Here is a 17500-nt window from a genome sequence, read left to right as displayed (position 1 = left end):
ACTTTCCTCTCCCCCATGGCCCTTTATCCTTTCCTGTTCCCTCTCTCTATTTCCCATCTCCCCTTTCCACTCGTCTCCCCTCTACCCTTTTGTTGTTGGCCGTCTCCACTCCCCCGGCTCTCTCCCATTCCTCTCTCCTCTTGCTGGCTCTGAGACCCAGCCTGGGTGAGCCCTATGGCTCTGTAGCGAGCCCTGCGGTGTTTAGGCCGGAGGCACAGTGGGGGGCAGATGAATTACTCCCAGAGATATCAATGGGCCCTGGCTGGTTGTGTGAATGGGGGGCCTGACTGGGCTGGATGTACAGGCCCCAGGTCATTCAGGTGAGTGAGCACAGCTAGTCACTGGTCTGCCTCTAGATACATCACTGCTCTGCCTGTAGATACATCACTGCTCTGCCTGTAGATACATCACTGCTCTGCCTCTAGATACATCACTGCTCTGCCTGTAGATACATCACTGCTCTGTTTGTAGATACATCACTGCTCTGCCTGTAGATACGTCACTGCTCTGCCTCTAGATACATCACTGCTCTGCCTCTAGATACATCACTGCTCTGCCTCTAGATACATCACTGGTCTGCCTCTAGATACATCACTGCTCTGCCTCTAGATACATCACTGCTCTGCCTCTAGATACATCACTGCTCTGCCTGTAGATACATCACTGCTCTGCCTCTAGATACATCACTGCTCTGCCTCTAGATACATCACTGCTCTGCCTCTAGATACATCACTGCTCTGCCTGTAGATACATCACCGCTCTGCCTCTAGATACATCACTGCACTGCCTGTAGATACATCACCGCTCTGCCTCTAGATACATCACTGCTCTGCCTGTAGATACATCACTGCTCTGCCTCTAGATACATCACTGCTCTGCCTCTAGATACATCACTGCTCTGCCTGTAGATACATCACTGCTCTGGCTGTAGATACATCACTGCTCTGCCTGTAGATACATCACTGCTCTGCCTCTAGCTCCACTCAGCAGGCCGTGACCATACACAACCACATGCTCTCTCTCTCTCTCTCTGCAGCATTATTATACTGACCACACTGCAGTATCCACAGAGGGCTGTATCTTTACTGTGTTCAGTCATCTCCAAGACTGGACCTGGGAATGGATTCACAGTACCGTACCTGAGGTAGTACTTCACAGTACCGTACCTGAGGTAGTACTTCACAGTACCGTACCTGAGGTAGTACTTCACAGTACCGTACCTGAGGTAGTACTTCACAGTACCGTACCTGAGGTAGTACTTCACAGTACCGTACCTGAGGTAGTACTTCACAGTACCGTACCTAAGGTAGTACTTCACAGTACCGTACCTGAGGTAGTACTTCACAGTACCGTACCTGAGGTAGTACTTCACAGTACCGTACCTGAGGTAGTACTTCACAGTACCGTACCTGAGGTAGTACTTCACAGTACCGTACCTGAGGTAGTACTTCACAGTACCGTACCTGAGGTAGTACTTCACAGTACCGTACCTGAGGTAGTACTTCACAGTACCGTACCTGAGGTAGTACTTCACAGTACCGTACCTGAGGTAGTACTTCACAGTACCGTACCTGAGGTAGTACTTCACAGTACCGTACCTGAGGTAGTACTTCACAGTACCGTACCTGAGGTAGAACTTGATTGCACTGGTGATGGTCTTGATCTCCCATTCTGTACTGTCCAGCTCCACGTCAGCACAGGTTTTAGGATCTGTCACACGGAGAGGATAGATGTCATCATTACTCAGTCTCAGAGCTACAGTATCTCCTCCTCTATGTCTCTGTCTGTCAGTCTCAGAGCTACAGTATCTCCTCCTCCATGTCTCTGTCTGTCAGTCTCAGAGCTACAGTATCTCCTCCTCCATGTCTCTGTCTGTCAGTCTCAGAGCTACAGTATCTCCTCCTCCATGTCTCTGTCTGTCAGTCTCAGAGCTACAGTATCTCCTCCATGTCTCTGTCTGTCAGTCTCAGAGCTACAGTATCTCCTCCTCCATGTCTCTGTCTGTCAGTCTCAGAGCTACAGTATCTCCTCCTCTATGTCTCTGTCTGTCAGTCTCAGAGCTACAGTATCTCCTCCTCCATGTCTCTGTCTGTCAGTCTCAGAGCTACAGTATCTCCTCCTCCATGTCTCTGTCTGTCAGTCTCAGAGCTACAGTATCTCCTCCATGTCTCTGTCTGTCAGTCTCAGAGCTACAGTATCTCCTCCATGTCTCTGTCTGTCAGTCTCAGAGCTACAGTATCTCCTCCATGTCTCTGTCTGTCAGTCTCAGAGCTACAGTATTCCTCCTCCATGTCTCTGTCTGTCAGTCTCAGAGCTACAGTATCTCCTCCATGTCTCTGTCTGTCAGTCTCAGAGCTACAGTATCTCCTCCATGTCTCTGTCTGTCAGTCTCAGAGCTACAGTATCTCCTCCTCCATGTCTCTGTCTGTCAGTCTCAGAGCTACAGTATCTCCTCCATGTCTCTGTCTGTCAGTCTCAGAGCTACAGTATCTCCTCCTCCATGACTCTGTCTGTCAGTCTCAGAGCTACAGTATCTCCTCCTCCATGTCTCTGTCTGTCAGTCTCAGAGCTACAGTATCTCCTCCTCTATGTCTCTGTCTGTCAGTCTCAGAGCTACAGTATCTCCTCCTCTATGTCTCTGTGTGTCAGTCTCAGAGCTACAGTATCTCCTCCATGTCTCTGTCTGTCAGTCTCAGAGCTACAGTATCTCCTCCTCCATGTCTCTGTCTGTCAGTCACAGAGCTACAGTATCTCCTCCTCCATGTCTCTGTCTGTCAGTCTCAGAGCTACAGTATCTCCTCCATGTCTCTGTCTGTCAGTCTCAGAGCTACAGTATCTCCTCCTCCATGACTCTGTCTGTCAGTCTCAGAGCTACAGTATCTCCTCCTCCATGTCTCTGTCTGTCAGTCTCAGAGCTACAGTATCTCCTCCTCTATGTCTCTGTCTGTCAGTCTCAGAGCTACAGTATCTCCTCCATGTCTCTGTCTGTCAGTCTCAGAGCTACAGTATCTCCTCCTCTATGTCTCTGTCTGTCAGTCTCAGAGCTACAGTATCTCCTCCTCTATGTCTCTGTGTGTCAGTCTCAGAGCTACAGTATCTCCTCCATGTCTCTGTCTGTCAGTCTCAGAGCTACAGTATCTCCTCCTCCATGTCTCTGTCTGTCAGTCACAGAGCTACAGTATCTCCTCCTCCATGTCTCTGTCTGTCAGTCTCAGAGCTACAGTATCTCCTCCATGTCTCTGTCTGTCAGTCTCAGAGCTACAGTATCTCCTCCATGTCTCTGTCTGTCAGTCTCAGAGCTACAGTATCTCCTCCTCTATGTGTGTGTCTGTCAGTCTCAGAGCTACAGTATCTCCTCCTCTATGTCTCTGTCTGTCAGTCTCAGAGCTACAGTATCTCCTCCTCTATGTCTCTGTCTGTCAGTCTCAGAGCTACAGTATCTCCTCCTCCATGTCTCTGTCTGTCAGTCTCAGAGCTACAGTATCTCCTCCTCCATGTCTCTGTCTGTCAGTCTCAGAGCTACAGTATCTCCTCCATGTCTCTGTCTGTCAGTCTCAGAGCTACAGTATCTCCTCCATGTCTCTGTCTGTCAGTCTCAGAGCTACAGTATCTCCTCCTCCATGACTCTGTCTGTCAGTCTCAGAGCTACAGTATCTCCTCCATGTCTCTGTCTGTCAGTCTCAGAGCTACAGTATCTCCTCCATGTCTCTGTCTGTCAGTCTCAGAGCTACAGTATCTCCTCCTACATGTCTCTGTCTGTCAGTCTCAGAGCTACAGTATCTCCTCCTCTATGTCTCTGTCTGTCAGTCTCAGAGCTACAGTATCTCCTCCTCCATGTCTCTGTCTGTCACTCAGAGCTACAGTATCTCCTCCTCCATGTCTCTGTCTGTCAGTCTCAGAGCTACAGTATCTCCTCCATGTCTCTGTCTGTCAGTCTCAGAGCTACAGTATCTCCTCCATGTCTCTGTCTGTCAGTCTCAGAGCTACAGTATCTCCTCCTCCATGTCTCTGTCTGTCAGTCTCAGAGCTACAGTATCTCCTCCATGTCTCTGTCTGTCAGTCTCAGAGCTACAGTATCTCCTCCTCCATGTCTCTGTCTGTCAGTCTCAGAGCTACAGTATCTCCTCCATGTCTCTGTCTGTCAGTCTCAGAGCTACAGTATCTCCTCCATGTCTCTGTCTGTCAGTCTCAGAGCTACAGTATCTCCTCCATGTCTCTGTCTGTCAGTCTCAGAGCTACAGTATCTCCTCCTCCATGTCTCTGTCTGTCAGTCTCAGAGCTACAGTATCTCCTCCATGTCTCTGTCTGTCAGTCTCAGAGCTACAGTATCTCCTCCTCCATGACTCTGTCTGTCAGTCTCAGAGCTACAGTATCTCCTCCTCCATGTCTCTGTCTGTCAGTCTCAGAGCTACAGTATCTCCTCCTCGATGTCTCTGTCTGTCAGTCTCAGAGCTACAGTATCTCCTCCTCTATGTCTCTGTGTGTCAGTCTCAGAGCTACAGTATCTCCTCCATGTCTCTGTCTGTCAGTCTCAGAGCTACAGTATCTCCTCCTCCATGTCTCTGTCTGTCAGTCTCAGAGCTACAGTATCTCCTCCTCCATGTCTCTGTCTGTCAGTCTCAGAGCTACAGTATCTCCTCCATGTCTCTGTCTGTCAGTCTCAGAGCTACAGTATCTCCTCCTCCATGACTCTGTCTGTCAGTCTCAGAGCTACAGTATCTCCTCCTCCATGTCTCTGTCTGTCAGTCTCAGAGCTACAGTATCTCCTCCTCTATGTCTCTGTCTGTCAGTCTCAGAGCTACAGTATCTCCTCCTCTATGTCTCTGTCTGTCAGTCTCAGAGCTACAGTATCTCCTCCATGTCTCTGTCTGTCAGTCTCAGAGCTACAGTATCTCCTCCTCCATGTCTCTGTCTGTCAGTCTCAGAGCTACAGTATCTCCTCCTCTATGTCTCTGTCTGTCAGTCTCAGAGCTACAGTATCTCCTCCTCTATGTCTCTGTGTGTCAGTCTCAGAGCTACAGTATCTCCTCCATGTCTCTGTCTGTCAGTCTCAGAGCTACAGTATCTCCTCCTCCATGTCTCTGTCTGTCAGTCACAGAGCTACAGTATCTCCTCCTCCATGTCTCTGTCTGTCAGTCTCAGAGCTACAGTATCTCCTCCATGTCTCTGTCTGTCAGTCTCAGAGCTACAGTATCTCCTCCATGTCTCTGTCTGTCAGTCTCAGAGCTACAGTATCTCCTCCTCTATGTGTGTGTCTGTCAGTCTCAGAGCTACAGTATCTCCTCCTCTATGTCTCTGTCTGTCAGTCTCAGAGCTACAGTATCTCCTCCTCTATGTCTCTGTCTGTCAGTCTCAGAGCTACAGTATCTCCTCCTCCATGTCTCTGTCTGTCAGTCTCAGAGCTACAGTATCTCCTCCTCCATGTCTCTGTCTGTCAGTCTCAGAGCTACAGTATCTCCTCCATGTCTCTGTCTGTCAGTCTCAGAGCTACAGTATCTCCTCCATGTCTCTGTCTGTCAGTCTCAGAGCTACAGTATCTCCTCCTCCATGACTCTGTCTGTCAGTCTCAGAGCTACAGTATCTCCTCCATGTCTCTGTCTGTCAGTCTCAGAGCTACAGTATCTCCTCCATGTCTCTGTCTGTCAGTCTCAGAGCTACAGTATCTCCTCCTCCATGTCTCTGTCTGTCAGTCTCAGAGCTACAGTATCTCCTCCTCTATGTCTCTGTCTGTCAGTCTCAGAGCTACAGTATCTCCTCCTCCATGTCTCTGTCTGTCAGTCTCAGAGCTACAGTATCTCCTCCTCCATGTCTCTGTCTGTCAGTCTCAGAGCTACAGTATCTCCTCCTCCATGTCTCTGTCTGTCAGTCTCAGAGCTACAGTATCTCCTCCATGTCTCTGTCTGTCAGTCTCAGAGCTACAGTATTCTCCTCCATGTCTCTGTCTGTCAGTCTCAGAGCTACAGTATCTCCTCCTCCATGACTCTGTCTGTCAGTCTCAGAGCTACAGTATCTCCTCCATGTCTCTGTCTGTCAGTCTCAGAGCTACAGTATCTCCTCCATGTCTCTGTCTGTCAGTCTCAGAGCTACAGTATCTCCTCCTACATGTCTCTGTCTGTCAGTCTCAGAGCTACAGTATCTCCTCCTCTATGTCTCTGTCTGTCAGTCTCAGAGCTACAGTATCTCCTCCTCCATGTCTCTGTCTGTCAGTCTCAGAGCTACAGTATCTCCTCCTCCATGTCTCTGTCTGTCAGTCTCAGAGCTACAGTATCTCCTCCATGTCTCTGTCTGTCAGTCTCAGAGCTACAGTATCTCCTCCATGTCTCTGTCTGTCAGTCTCAGAGCTACAGTATCTCCTCCTCCATGTCTCTGTCTGTCAGTCTCAGAGCTACAGTATCTCCTCCATGTCTCTGTCTGTCAGTCTCAGAGCTACAGTATCTCCTCCTCCATGTCTCTGTCTGTCAGTCTCAGAGCTACAGTATTCTCCTCCATGTCTCTGTCTGTCAGTCTCAGAGCTACAGTATCTCCTCCATGTCTCTGTCTGTCAGTCTCAGAGCTACAGTATCTCCTCCATGTCTCTGTCTGTCAGTCTCAGAGCTACAGTATCTCCTCCTCCATGTCTCTGTCTGTCAGTCTCAGAGCTACAGTATCTCCTCCATGTCTCTGTCTGTCAGTCTCAGAGCTACAGTATCTCCTCCTCCATGTCTCTGTCTGTCAGTCTCAGAGCTACAGTATCTCCTCCTCCATGTCTCTGTCTGTCAGTCTCAGAGCTACAGTATCTCCTCCTCTATGTCTCTGTCTGTCAGTCTCAGAGCTACAGTATCTCCTCCTCTATGTCTCTGTCTGTCAGTCTCAGAGCTACAGTATCTCCTCCATGTCTCTGTCTGTCAGTCTCAGAGCTACAGTATCTCCTCCTCCATGTCTCTGTCTGTCAGTCACAGAGCTACAGTATCTCCTCCTCCATGTCTCTGTCTGTCAGTCTCAGAGCTACAGTATCTCCTCCATGTCTCTGTCTGTCAGTCTCAGAGCTACAGTATCTCCTCCTCCATGACTCTGTCTGTCAGTCTCAGAGCTACAGTATCTCCTCCTCCATGTCTCTGTCTGTCAGTCTCAGAGCTACAGTATCTCCTCCTCTATGTCTCTGTCTGTCAGTCTCAGAGCTACAGTATCTCCTCCTCTATGTCTCTGTCTGTCAGTCTCAGAGCTACAGTATCTCTCCTCCATGTCTCTGTCTGTCAGTCTCAGAGCTACAGTATCTCCTCCTCCATGTCTCTGTCTGTCAGTCACAGAGCTACAGTATCTCCTCCTCCATGTCTCTGTCTGTCAGTCTCAGAGCTACAGTATCTCCTCCTCTATGTCTCTGTCTGTCAGTCTCAGAGCTACAGTATCTCTCCTCCATGTCTCTGTCTGTCAGTCTCAGAGCTACAGTATCTCCTCCTCCATGTCTCTGTCTGTCAGTCACAGAGCTACAGTATCTCCTCCTCCATGTCTCTGTCTGTCAGTCTCAGAGCTACAGTATCTCCTCCATGTCTCTGTCTGTCAGTCTCAGAGCTACAGTATCTCCTCCTCCATGTCTCTGTCTGTCAGTCTCAGAGCTACAGTATCTCCTCCTCCATGTCTGTGTCTGTCAGTCTCAGAGCTACAGTATCTCCTCCTCTATGTCTCTGTCTGTCAGTCTCAGAGCTACAGTATCTCCTCCTCTATGTCTCTGTCTGTCAGTCTCAGAGCTACAGTATCTCCTCCTCCATGTCTCTGTCTGTCAGTCTCAGAGCTACAGTATCTCCTCCTCCATGTCTCTGTCTGTCAGTCTCAGAGCTACAGTATTCTCCTCCATGTCTCTGTCTGTCAGTCTCAGAGCTACAGTATCTCCTCCTCCATGACTCTGTCTGTCAGTCTCAGAGCTACAGTATCTCTCCTCCATGTCTCTGTCTGTCAGTCTCAGAGCTACAGTATCTCCTCCTCATGTCTCTGTCTGTCAGTCTCAGAGCTACAGTATCTCCTCCTACATGTCTCTGTCTGTCAGTCTCAGAGCTACAGTATCTCCTCCTCCATGTCTCTGTCTGTCAGTCTCAGAGCTACAGTATCTCCTCCTCCATGTCTCTGTCTGTCAGTCTCAGAGCTACAGTATCTCCTCCTCCATGTCTCTGTCTGTCAGTCTCAGAGCTACAGTATCTCCTCCATGTCTCTGTCTGTCAGTCTCAGAGCTACAGTATCTCCTCCATGTCTCTGTCTGTCAGTCTCAGAGCTACAGTATCTCCTCCTCCATGTCTCTGTCTGTCAGTCTCAGAGCTACAGTATCTCCTCCATGTCTCTGTCTGTCAGTCTCAGAGCTACAGTATCTCCTCCTCCATGTCTCTGTCTGTCAGTCTCAGAGCTACAGTATCTCCTCCATGTCTCTGTCTGTCAGTCTCAGAGCTACAGTATCTCCTTCCATGTCTCTGTCTGTCAGTCTCAGAGCTACAGTATCTCCTCCTCCATGTCTCTGTCTGTCAGTCTCAGAGCTACAGTATCTCCTCCTCCATGTCTCTGTCTGTCAGTCTCAGAGCTACAGTATCTCCTCCATGTCTCTGTCTGTCAGTCTCAGAGCTACAGTATCTCCTCCTCCATGACTCTGTCTGTCAGTCTCAGAGCTACAGTATCTCCTCCTCCATGTCTCTGTCTGTCAGTCTCAGAGCTACAGTATCTCCTCCTCTATGTCTCTGTCTGTCAGTCTCAGAGCTACAGTATCTCCTCCTCCATGTCTCTGTCTGTCAGTCTCAGAGCTACAGTATCTCCTCCTCCATGTCTCTGTCTGTCAGTCTCAGAGCTACAGTATCTCCTCCTCTATGTCTCTGTCTGTCAGTCTCAGAGCTACAGTATCTCTCCTCCATGTCTCTGTCTGTCAGTCTCAGAGCTACAGTATCTCCTCCTCCATGTCTCTGTCTGTCAGTCTCAGAGCTACAGTATCTCCTCCATGTCTCTGTCTGTCAGTCTCAGAGCTACAGTACTCCTCCTCCATGTCTCTGTCTGTCAGTCTCAGAGCTACAGTATTCCTCCTCCATGTCTCTGTCTGTCAGTCTCAGAGCTACAGTATCTCCTCCTCCATGTCTCTGTCTGTCAGTCTCAGAGCTACAGTATCTCCTCCATGTCTCTGTCTGTCAGTCTCAGAGCTACAGTATCTCCTCCTCCATGTCTCTGTCTGTCAGTCTCAGAGCTACAGTATCTCCTCCTCCATGTCTCTGTCTGTCAGTCTCAGAGCTACAGTATCTCCTCCTCTATGTCTCTGTCTGTCAGTCTCAGAGCTACAGTATCTCCTCCTCCATGTCTCTGTCTGTCAGTCTCAGAGCTACAGTATCTCCTCCTCCATGTCTCTGTCTGTCAGTCTCAGAGCTACAGTATCTCCTCCTCCATGTCTCTGTCTGTCAGTCTCAGAGCTACAGTATCTCCTCCTCCATGTCTCTGTCTGTCAGTCTCAGAGCTACAGTATCTCCTCCTCCATGTCTCTGTCTGTCAGTCTCAGAGCTACAGTATCTCCTCCTCCATGTCTCTGTCTGTCAGTCTCAGAGCTACAGTATCTCCTCCTCCATGTCTCTGTCTGTCAGTCTCAGAGCTACAGTATCTCCTCCATGTCTCTGTCTGTCAGTCTCAGAGCTACAGTATCTCCTCCTCCATGTCTCTGTCTGTCAGTCTCAGAGCTACAGTATCTCCTCCTCTATGTCTCTGTCTGTCAGTCTCAGAGCTACAGTATCTCCTCCTCCATGTCTCTGTCTGTCAGTCTCAGAGCTACAGTATCTCCTCCTCTATGTCTCTGTCTGTCAGTCTCAGAGCTACAGTATCTCCTCCTCTATGTCTCTGTCTGTCAGTCTCAGAGCTACAGTATCTCCTCCATGTCTCTGTCTGTCAGTCTCAGAGCTACAGTATCTCCTCCTCCATGTCTCTGTCTGTCAGTCTCAGAGCTACAGTATCTCCTCCATGTCTCTGTCTGTCAGTCTCAGAGCTACAGTATCTCCTCCTCCATGTCTGTCTGTCAGTCTCAGAGCTACAGTATCTCCTCCATGTCTCTGTCTGTCAGTCTCAGAGCTACAGTATCTCCTCCATGTCTCTGTCTGTCAGTCTCAGAGCTACAGTATCTCCTCCATGTCTCTGTCTGTCAGTCTCAGAGCTACAGTATCTCCTCCTCCATGTCTCTGTCTGTCAGTCTCAGAGCTACAGTATCTCCTCCATGTCTCTGTCTGTCAGTCTCAGAGCTACAGTATCTCCTCCTCCATGACTCTGTCTGCCAGTCTCAGAGCTACAGTATCTCCTCCTCCATGTCTCTGTCTGTCAGTCTCAGAGCTACAGTATCTCCTCCTCTATGTCTCTGTCTGTCAGTCTCAGAGCTACAGTATCTCCTCCTCCATGTCTCTGTCTGTCAGTCTCAGAGCTACAGTATCTCCTCCATGTCTCTGTCTGTCAGTCTCAGAGCTACAGTATCTCCTCCTACATGTCTCTGTCTGTCAGTCTCAGAGCTACAGTATCTCCTCCTCTATGTCTCTGTCTGTCAGTCTCAGAGCTACAGTATCTCCTCCTCCATGTCTCTGTCTGTCACTCAGAGCTACAGTATCTCCTCCTCCATGTCTCTGTCTGTCAGTCTCAGAGCTACAGTATCTCCTCCTCTATGTCTCTGTCTGTCAGTCTCAGAGCTACAGTATCTCCTCCTCTATGTCTCTGTCTGTCAGTCTCAGAGCTACAGTATCTCCTCCATGTCTCTGTCTGTCAGTCTCAGAGCTACAGTATCTCCTCCTACATGTCTCTGTCTGTCAGTCTCAGAGCTACAGTATCTCCTCCTCCATGTCTCTGTCTGTCAGTCTCAGAGCTACAGTATCTCCTCCTCCATGTCTCTGTCTGTCAGCTCAGAGCTACAGTATCTCCTCCTCCATGTCTCTGTCTGTCAGTCTCAGAGCTACAGTATCTCCTCCATGTCTCTGTCTGTCAGTCTCAGAGCTACAGTATCTCCTCCATGTCTCTGTCTGTCAGTCTCAGAGCTACAGTATCTCCTCCTCCATGTCTCTGTCTGTCAGTCTCAGAGCTACAGTATCTCCTCCCCATGTCTCTGTCTGTCAGTCTCAGAGCTACAGTATCTCCTCCTCCATGTCTCTGTCTGTCAGTCTCAGAGCTACAGTATCTCCTCCTCCATGTCTCTGTCTGTCAGTCTCAGAGCTACAGTATCTCCTCCATGTCTCTGTCTGTCAGTCTCAGAGCTACAGTATCTCCTCCTCCATGTCTCTGTCTGTCAGTCTCAGAGCTACAGTATCTCCTCCATGTCTCTGTCTGTCAGTCTCAGAGCTACAGTATCTCCTCCTCCATGTCTCTGTCTGTCAGTCTCAGAGCTACAGTATCTCCTCCTCCATGTCTCTGTCTGTCAGTCTCAGAGCTACAGTATCTCCTCCTCTATGTCTCTGTCTGTCAGTCTCAGAGCTACAGTATCTCCTCCTCTATGTCTCTGTCTGTCAGTCTCAGAGCTACAGTATCTCCTCCATGTCTCTGTCTGTCAGTCTCAGAGCTACAGTATCTCCTCCTCCATGTCTCTGTCTGTCAGTCTCAGAGCTACAGTATCTCCTCCATGTCTCTGTCTGTCAGTCTCAGAGCTACAGTATCTCCTCCTCCATGTCTCTGTCTGTCAGTCTCAGAGCTACAGTATCTCCTCCATGTCTCTGTCTGTCAGTCTCAGAGCTACAGTATCCTCCTCCATGTCTCTGTCTGTCAGTCTCAGAGCTACAGTATCTCCTCCATGTCTCTGTCTGTCAGTCTCAGAGCTACAGTATCTCCTCCTCCATGTCTCTGTCTGTCAGTCTCAGAGCTACAGTATCTCCTCCATGTCTCTGTCTGTCAGTCTCAGAGCTACAGTATCTCCTCCTCCATGACTCTGTCTGCCAGTCTCAGAGCTACAGTATCTCCTCCTCCATGTCTCTGTCTGTCAGTCTCAGAGCTACAGTATCTCCTCCTCTATGTCTCTGTCTGTCAGTCTCAGAGCTACAGTATCTCCTCCTCTATGTCTCTGTCTGTCAGTCTCAGAGCTACAGTATCTCCTCCATGTCTCTGTCTGTCAGTCTCAGAGCTACAGTATCTCCTCCTCCATGTCTCTGTCTGTCAGTCTCAGAGCTACAGTATCTCCTCCTCTATGTCTCTGTCTGTCAGTCTCAGAGCTACAGTATCTCCTCCTCTATGTCTCTGTGTGTCAGTCTCAGAGCTACAGTATCTCCTCCATGTCTCTGTCTGTCAGTCTCAGAGCTACAGTATCTCCTCCTCCATGTCTCTGTCTGTCAGTCACAGAGCTACAGTATCTCCTCCTCCATGTCTCTGTCTGTCAGTCTCAGAGCTACAGTATCTCCTCCATGTCTCTGTCTGTCAGTCTCAGAGCTACAGTATCTCCTCCATGTCTCTGTCTGTCAGTCTCAGAGCTACAGTATCTCCTCCTCTATGTGTCTGTCTGTCAGTCTCAGAGCTACAGTATCTCCTCCTCTATGTGTGTGTCTGTCAGTCTCAGAGCTACAGTATCTCCTCCTCTATGTCTCTGTCTGTCAGTCTCAGAGCTACAGTATCTCCTCCTCTATGTCTCTGTCTGTCAGTCTCAGAGCTACAGTATCTCCTCCTCCATGTCTCTGTCTGTCAGTCTCAGAGCTACAGTATCTCCTCCATGTCTCTGTCTGTCAGTCTCAGAGCTACAGTATCTCCTCCTCCATGTCTCTGTCTGTCAGTCTCAGAGCTACAGTATCTCCTCCTCTATGTCTCTGTCTGTCAGTCTCAGAGCTACAGTATCTCCTCCATGTCTCTGTCTGTCAGTCTCAGAGCTACAGTATCTCCTCCTCCATGTCTCTGTCTGTCAGTCTCAGAGCTACAGTATCTCCTCCTCCATGTCTCTGTCTGTCAGTCTCAGAGCTACAGTATCTCCTCCATGTCTCTGTCTGTCAGTCTCAGAGCTACAGTATCTCCTCCTCCATGACTCTGTCTGTCAGTCTCAGAGCTACAGTATCTCCTCCATGTCTCTGTCTGTCAGTCTCAGAGCTACAGTATCTCCTCCTCCATGTCTCTGTCTGTCAGTCTCAGAGCTACAGTATCTCCTCCTCCATGTCTCTGTCTGTCAGTCTCAGAGCTACAGTATCTCCTCCATGTCTCTGTCTGTCAGTCTCAGAGCTACAGTATCTCCTCCTCCATGTCTCTGTCTGTCAGTCTCAGAGCTACAGTATCTCCTCCTCTATGTCTCTGTCTGTCAGTCTCAGAGCTACAGTATCTCCTCCTCTATGTCTCTGTCTGTCAGTCTCAGAGCTACAGTATCTCCTCCTCTATGTCTCTGTCTGTCAGTCTCAGAGCTACAGTATCTCCTCCTCTATGTCTCTGTCTGTCCGTCTCAGAGCTACAGTATCTCCTCCATATCTCTGTCTGTCAGTCTCAGAGCTACAGTATCTCCTCCATGTCTCTGTCTGTCAGTCTCAGTGCTACAGTATCTCCTCCTCTATGTCTCTGTCTGTCAGTCTCAGAGCTACAGTATCTCCTCCATGTCTCTGTCTGTCAGTCTCAGAGCTACAGTATCTCCTCCTCCATGTCTCTGTCTGTCAGTCACAGAGCTACAGTATCTCCTCCTCCATGTCTCTGTCTGTCAGTCTCAGAGCTACAGTATCTCCTCCTCTATGTCTCTGTCTGTCAGTCTCAGAGCTACAGTATCTCCTCCATGTCTCTGTCTGTCAGTCTCAGAGCTACAGTATCTCCTCCTCTATGTGTCTGTCTGTCAGTCTCAGAGCTACAGTATCTCCTCCTCTATGTGTCTGTCTGTCAGTCTCAGAGCTACAGTATCTCCTCCTCTATGTCTCTGTCTGTCAGTCTCAGAGCTACAGTATCTCCTCCTCTATGTCTCTGTCTGTCAGTCTCAGAGCTACAGTATCTCCTCCTCTATGTCTCTGTCTGTCAGTCTCAGAGCTACAGTATCTCCTCCTCCATGTCTCTGTCTGTCAGTCTCAGAGCTACAGTATCTCCTCCTCCATGTCTCTGTCTGTCAGTCTCAGAGCTACAGTATCTCCTCCTCCATGTCTCTGTCTGTCAGTCTCAGAGCTACAGTATCTCCTCCATGTCTCTGTCTGTCAGTCTCAGAGCTACAGTATCTCCTCCATGTCTCTGTCTGTCAGTCTCAGAGCTACAGTATCTCCTCCTCCATGTCTCTGTCTGTCAGTCTCAGAGCTACAGTATCTCCTCCTCTATGTGTCTGTCTGTCAGTCTCAGAGCTACAGTATCTCCTCCTCTATGTGTCTGTCTGTCAGTCTCAGAGCTACAGTATCTCCTCCTCTATGTCTCTGTCTGTCAGTCTCAGAGCTACAGTATCTCCTCCTCTATGTCTCTGTCTGTCAGTCTCAGAGCTACAGTATCTCCTCCTCTATGTCTCTGTCTGTCAGTCTCAGAGCTACAGTATCTCCTCCTCCATGTCTCTGTCTGTCAGTCTCAGAGCTACAGTATCTCCTCCTCCATGTCTCTGTCTGTCAGTCTCAGAGCTACAGTATCTCCTCCTCCATGTCTCTGTCTGTCAGTCTCAGAGCTACAGTATCTCTCCTCCATGTCTCTGTCTGTCAGTCTCAGAGCTACAGTATCTCCTCCCATGTCTCTGTCTGTCAGTCTCAGAGCTACAGTATCTCCTCCATGTCTCTGTCTGTCAGTCTCAGAGCTACAGTATCTCCTCCTCCATGTCTCTGTCTGTCAGTCTCAGAGCTACAGTATCTCCTCCTCTATGTCTCTGTCTGTCAGTCTCAGAGCTACAGTATCTCCTCCTCCATGTCTCTGTCTGTCAGTCTCAGAGCTACAGTATCTCCTCCTCCATGTCTCTGTCTGTCAGTCTCAGAGCTACAGTATCTCCTCCTCCATGTCTCTGTCTGTCAGTCTCAGAGCTACAGTATCTCCTCCATATCTCTGTCTGTCAGTCTCAGAGCTACAGTATCTCCTCCATGTCTCTGTCAGTCTCAGAGCTACAGTATCTCCTCCTCCATGTCCTGTCTGTCAGTCTCAGAGCTACAGTATCTCCTCCTCCATGTCTCTGTCTGTCAGTCTCAGAGCTAGTATATCTACAGTAAATGAACTCCTTTTGCATTATTTTTGTAGTTTCATAAATGATCTAGCTATTCCCCATAGCTAGTCACATAAACCTAGAGGTTGGTTTTCTGCTACAGTATAATCTCCCCTTACAGGCAGAAGTTTCAGCTATCAGAATAAGACAGGTGTGTGTGTGAGTGGAGGTTGTGTAAACAAAACTACTGCATAAATATGAAATACATTCACTTCAATCTTTCCCCAAATATATACCTCTTTGGATTTGTTCAATCTGGTCACTTTCTCTCTCTCTCTCTCTCTCTCTCTCTCTCTCTCTCTCTCTCTCTCTCTCTGTCTATCGCTCTCTCTCTCTCTCTGTCTTTCTCTCTGTCTCTCTCTCGCTTTCAATTCAATTCAATTCAATTCAATTTGCTTTATTGGCATGACGTAACAATGTACATATTGCCAAAGCTTATTTTGGATATTTACAATATGAAAAGAAAAATGAGAATCAAAATGGTCAACGGGACAACAGTAACAACAATAACCAAGGGTCAAATAACCATACATTCAACAATAACAATAAGCATACAGTAGAGGACATGTGCAGGCTGATTGGTCTGTCAGATACTGTCCCTCTCTCTCTCTCTCTCGCACTCTCTTCCTCTCTCTCTGTCTATCGCTCTCTCTCTGTCATTCTCTGTCTCTCTCTGTCTCTCTCGCTCTCTCTCTTGCTCTCTCTCCCTCTCTCTTTCTCTCGCACTCTCTCCCTCTCTCTCTGTCTCTTGCTCTCTCTCTGTCTATCGCTGTCTCTCTCTGTTTCTCTCGCTCTCTCTCTTGCTCTCTCTCCCTCTCTCTTTCTCTCGCACTTTCTCCCTCTCTCTCTGTCTCTTGCTCTCTCTCTGTCTATCGCTCTCTTTCTCTCTCTTTCTCTCCCACTCTCTCCCTCTTTGTTCTCTCTCTGTCTATCGCTCTCTCTCTGGCTTTCTCTCTGTCTCTCTCTCGCTCTCTTTCTCTCATACTCTCTCCCTCTCTCTCTCTCTCTTTCTCTCTCTACTCCAAGATATCTCTGTCTTACCCATGGCAAGACCCAGTAGTTTCTGTACTCTGGAGTTCACCCCAACAATCCTGTACAGACCCTGCTCATCGATGCCTGTGGGAGGGAACAGAACAGAGATACAGAAAATCTGTACACAATACCCCATAAGGACAATTGTCTGTAGAGGCCAGACAGGATTGTGTTGAAGCATTGAAGGTCCCCAAGAACACAGCGGCCTCCATCATTCTTAAATGGAAGAAGTTTGGAACCACCAAGACTCTTAGTAGAGCTGGCCGCCCGGCTAAACTGAGCAATTGGGGGAGAAGGGCCTTGGTCAGGGAGGTGACCAAGAACCTGATGGTCACTCTGACAGAGCTCTAGAGTTCCTCTGTGGAGATGGGAGAACCTTCCAGAAGGACAACCATCTCTGCAGCACTCCACCAATCAGACATTTATGGCAGAGTGTCCAGACAGAAGCCCCTCCTCAGTAAAAGGCACATGACAGCCCACTTGGAGTTTGCCAAAAGACACCTAAAGGACTCTCAGACCATGAGAAACAAGATTCTCTGGTCTGATGAAACCAAGATTGAACTCTTTGGCCTGAATGCCAAGCGTCACGTCTGGAGGAAACCTGGCACCATCCCTACGGTGAAGCATGGTGGTGGCAGCATCATGGTGTTGGGATGTTTTTCAGCGGCAGGGACTGGGAGACTAGTCAGGATGAACAGAGCAAAGTACAGAGAGATCCTTGATGAAAACCTGCTCAGAGAGCTCAGGACCTCAGAATGGGGTGAAGGTTCATCTTCCAACAGGACAGCGACCCTAAGCACACAGCCAAGACAACACAGGGGTGGCTTCGGGACAAGTCTCTGAATGTCCTTGAGTGGCCCAGCCAGAGTCCGGACTTAAACCCGATCGATCATCTCTGGAGAGACCTGAAAATAGCTGTGCAGCAACGCTCCCCATCCAACCTGACAGAGCAGGAGAATCATAGCCAAGAAGACTCGAGGCTGTAATCGGTGCCAAAGGTTCTTCAATAAAGTACTGAGCAAAGGGTCTGAATACTTATGTAAATGTGATATTTCAGTTTTTTATTTTGAATAGATTAACTAACATTTCTAAAAAACAGTTTTATCTTTGTCAGAATGGGATATTGTGTGTAGATTGATAAGGGGAAACAATATTTGTCTCAATTTTAGAATGAGGCTGTAACGTAACAAAATGTGGAAAAAGTCAAGGGGTCTGAATACTTTCCGAAAGCACTGTATATAAAGATCTTATAGTAAGAGTCACACTGCCCAGTGACACCAGATTGACAGTACAGTAGGATTAGAGCGTACTACTGTGTGGGCTGGAAGCAGCCAAGCCTTAGTTCAATACCTCTGGTCTCCACAGCATAGATGAACTTCTTCACAACGTTGAAGCCAACCACATCCA

General features: G+C 48.6%; 1 protein-coding gene across 2 annotated transcripts in view; it reads right to left on the bottom strand.

The window, feature by feature from the left end:
• LOC106603859 (rho GTPase-activating protein 26) overlaps positions 1-17500 on the bottom strand; it is a 172105-nt gene that overhangs the window by 34205 nt on the left and 120400 nt on the right. For both annotated transcript variants that reach the window (XM_045717354.1, XM_045717355.1), the window contains exons 13-15: positions 17444-17500; positions 16103-16177; positions 1626-1710 (exon numbers count right to left, since the gene is read on the bottom strand). The exon at positions 17444-17500 is cut by the window's right edge and continues 9 nt beyond it. In XM_045717354.1, coding sequence (XP_045573310.1) covers positions 1626-1710; positions 16103-16177; positions 17444-17500 — 217 coding nt within the window. The remainder of the gene's footprint in view (positions 1-1625; positions 1711-16102; positions 16178-17443) is intronic.

This window comes from Salmo salar, chromosome ssa04, assembly GCF_905237065.1.
Source record: "Salmo salar chromosome ssa04, Ssal_v3.1, whole genome shotgun sequence".
NCBI classification, from domain to species: Eukaryota; Metazoa; Chordata; class Actinopteri; order Salmoniformes; family Salmonidae; genus Salmo; species Salmo salar.
This window is presented reverse-complemented; position numbering and strand designations above follow the sequence as displayed.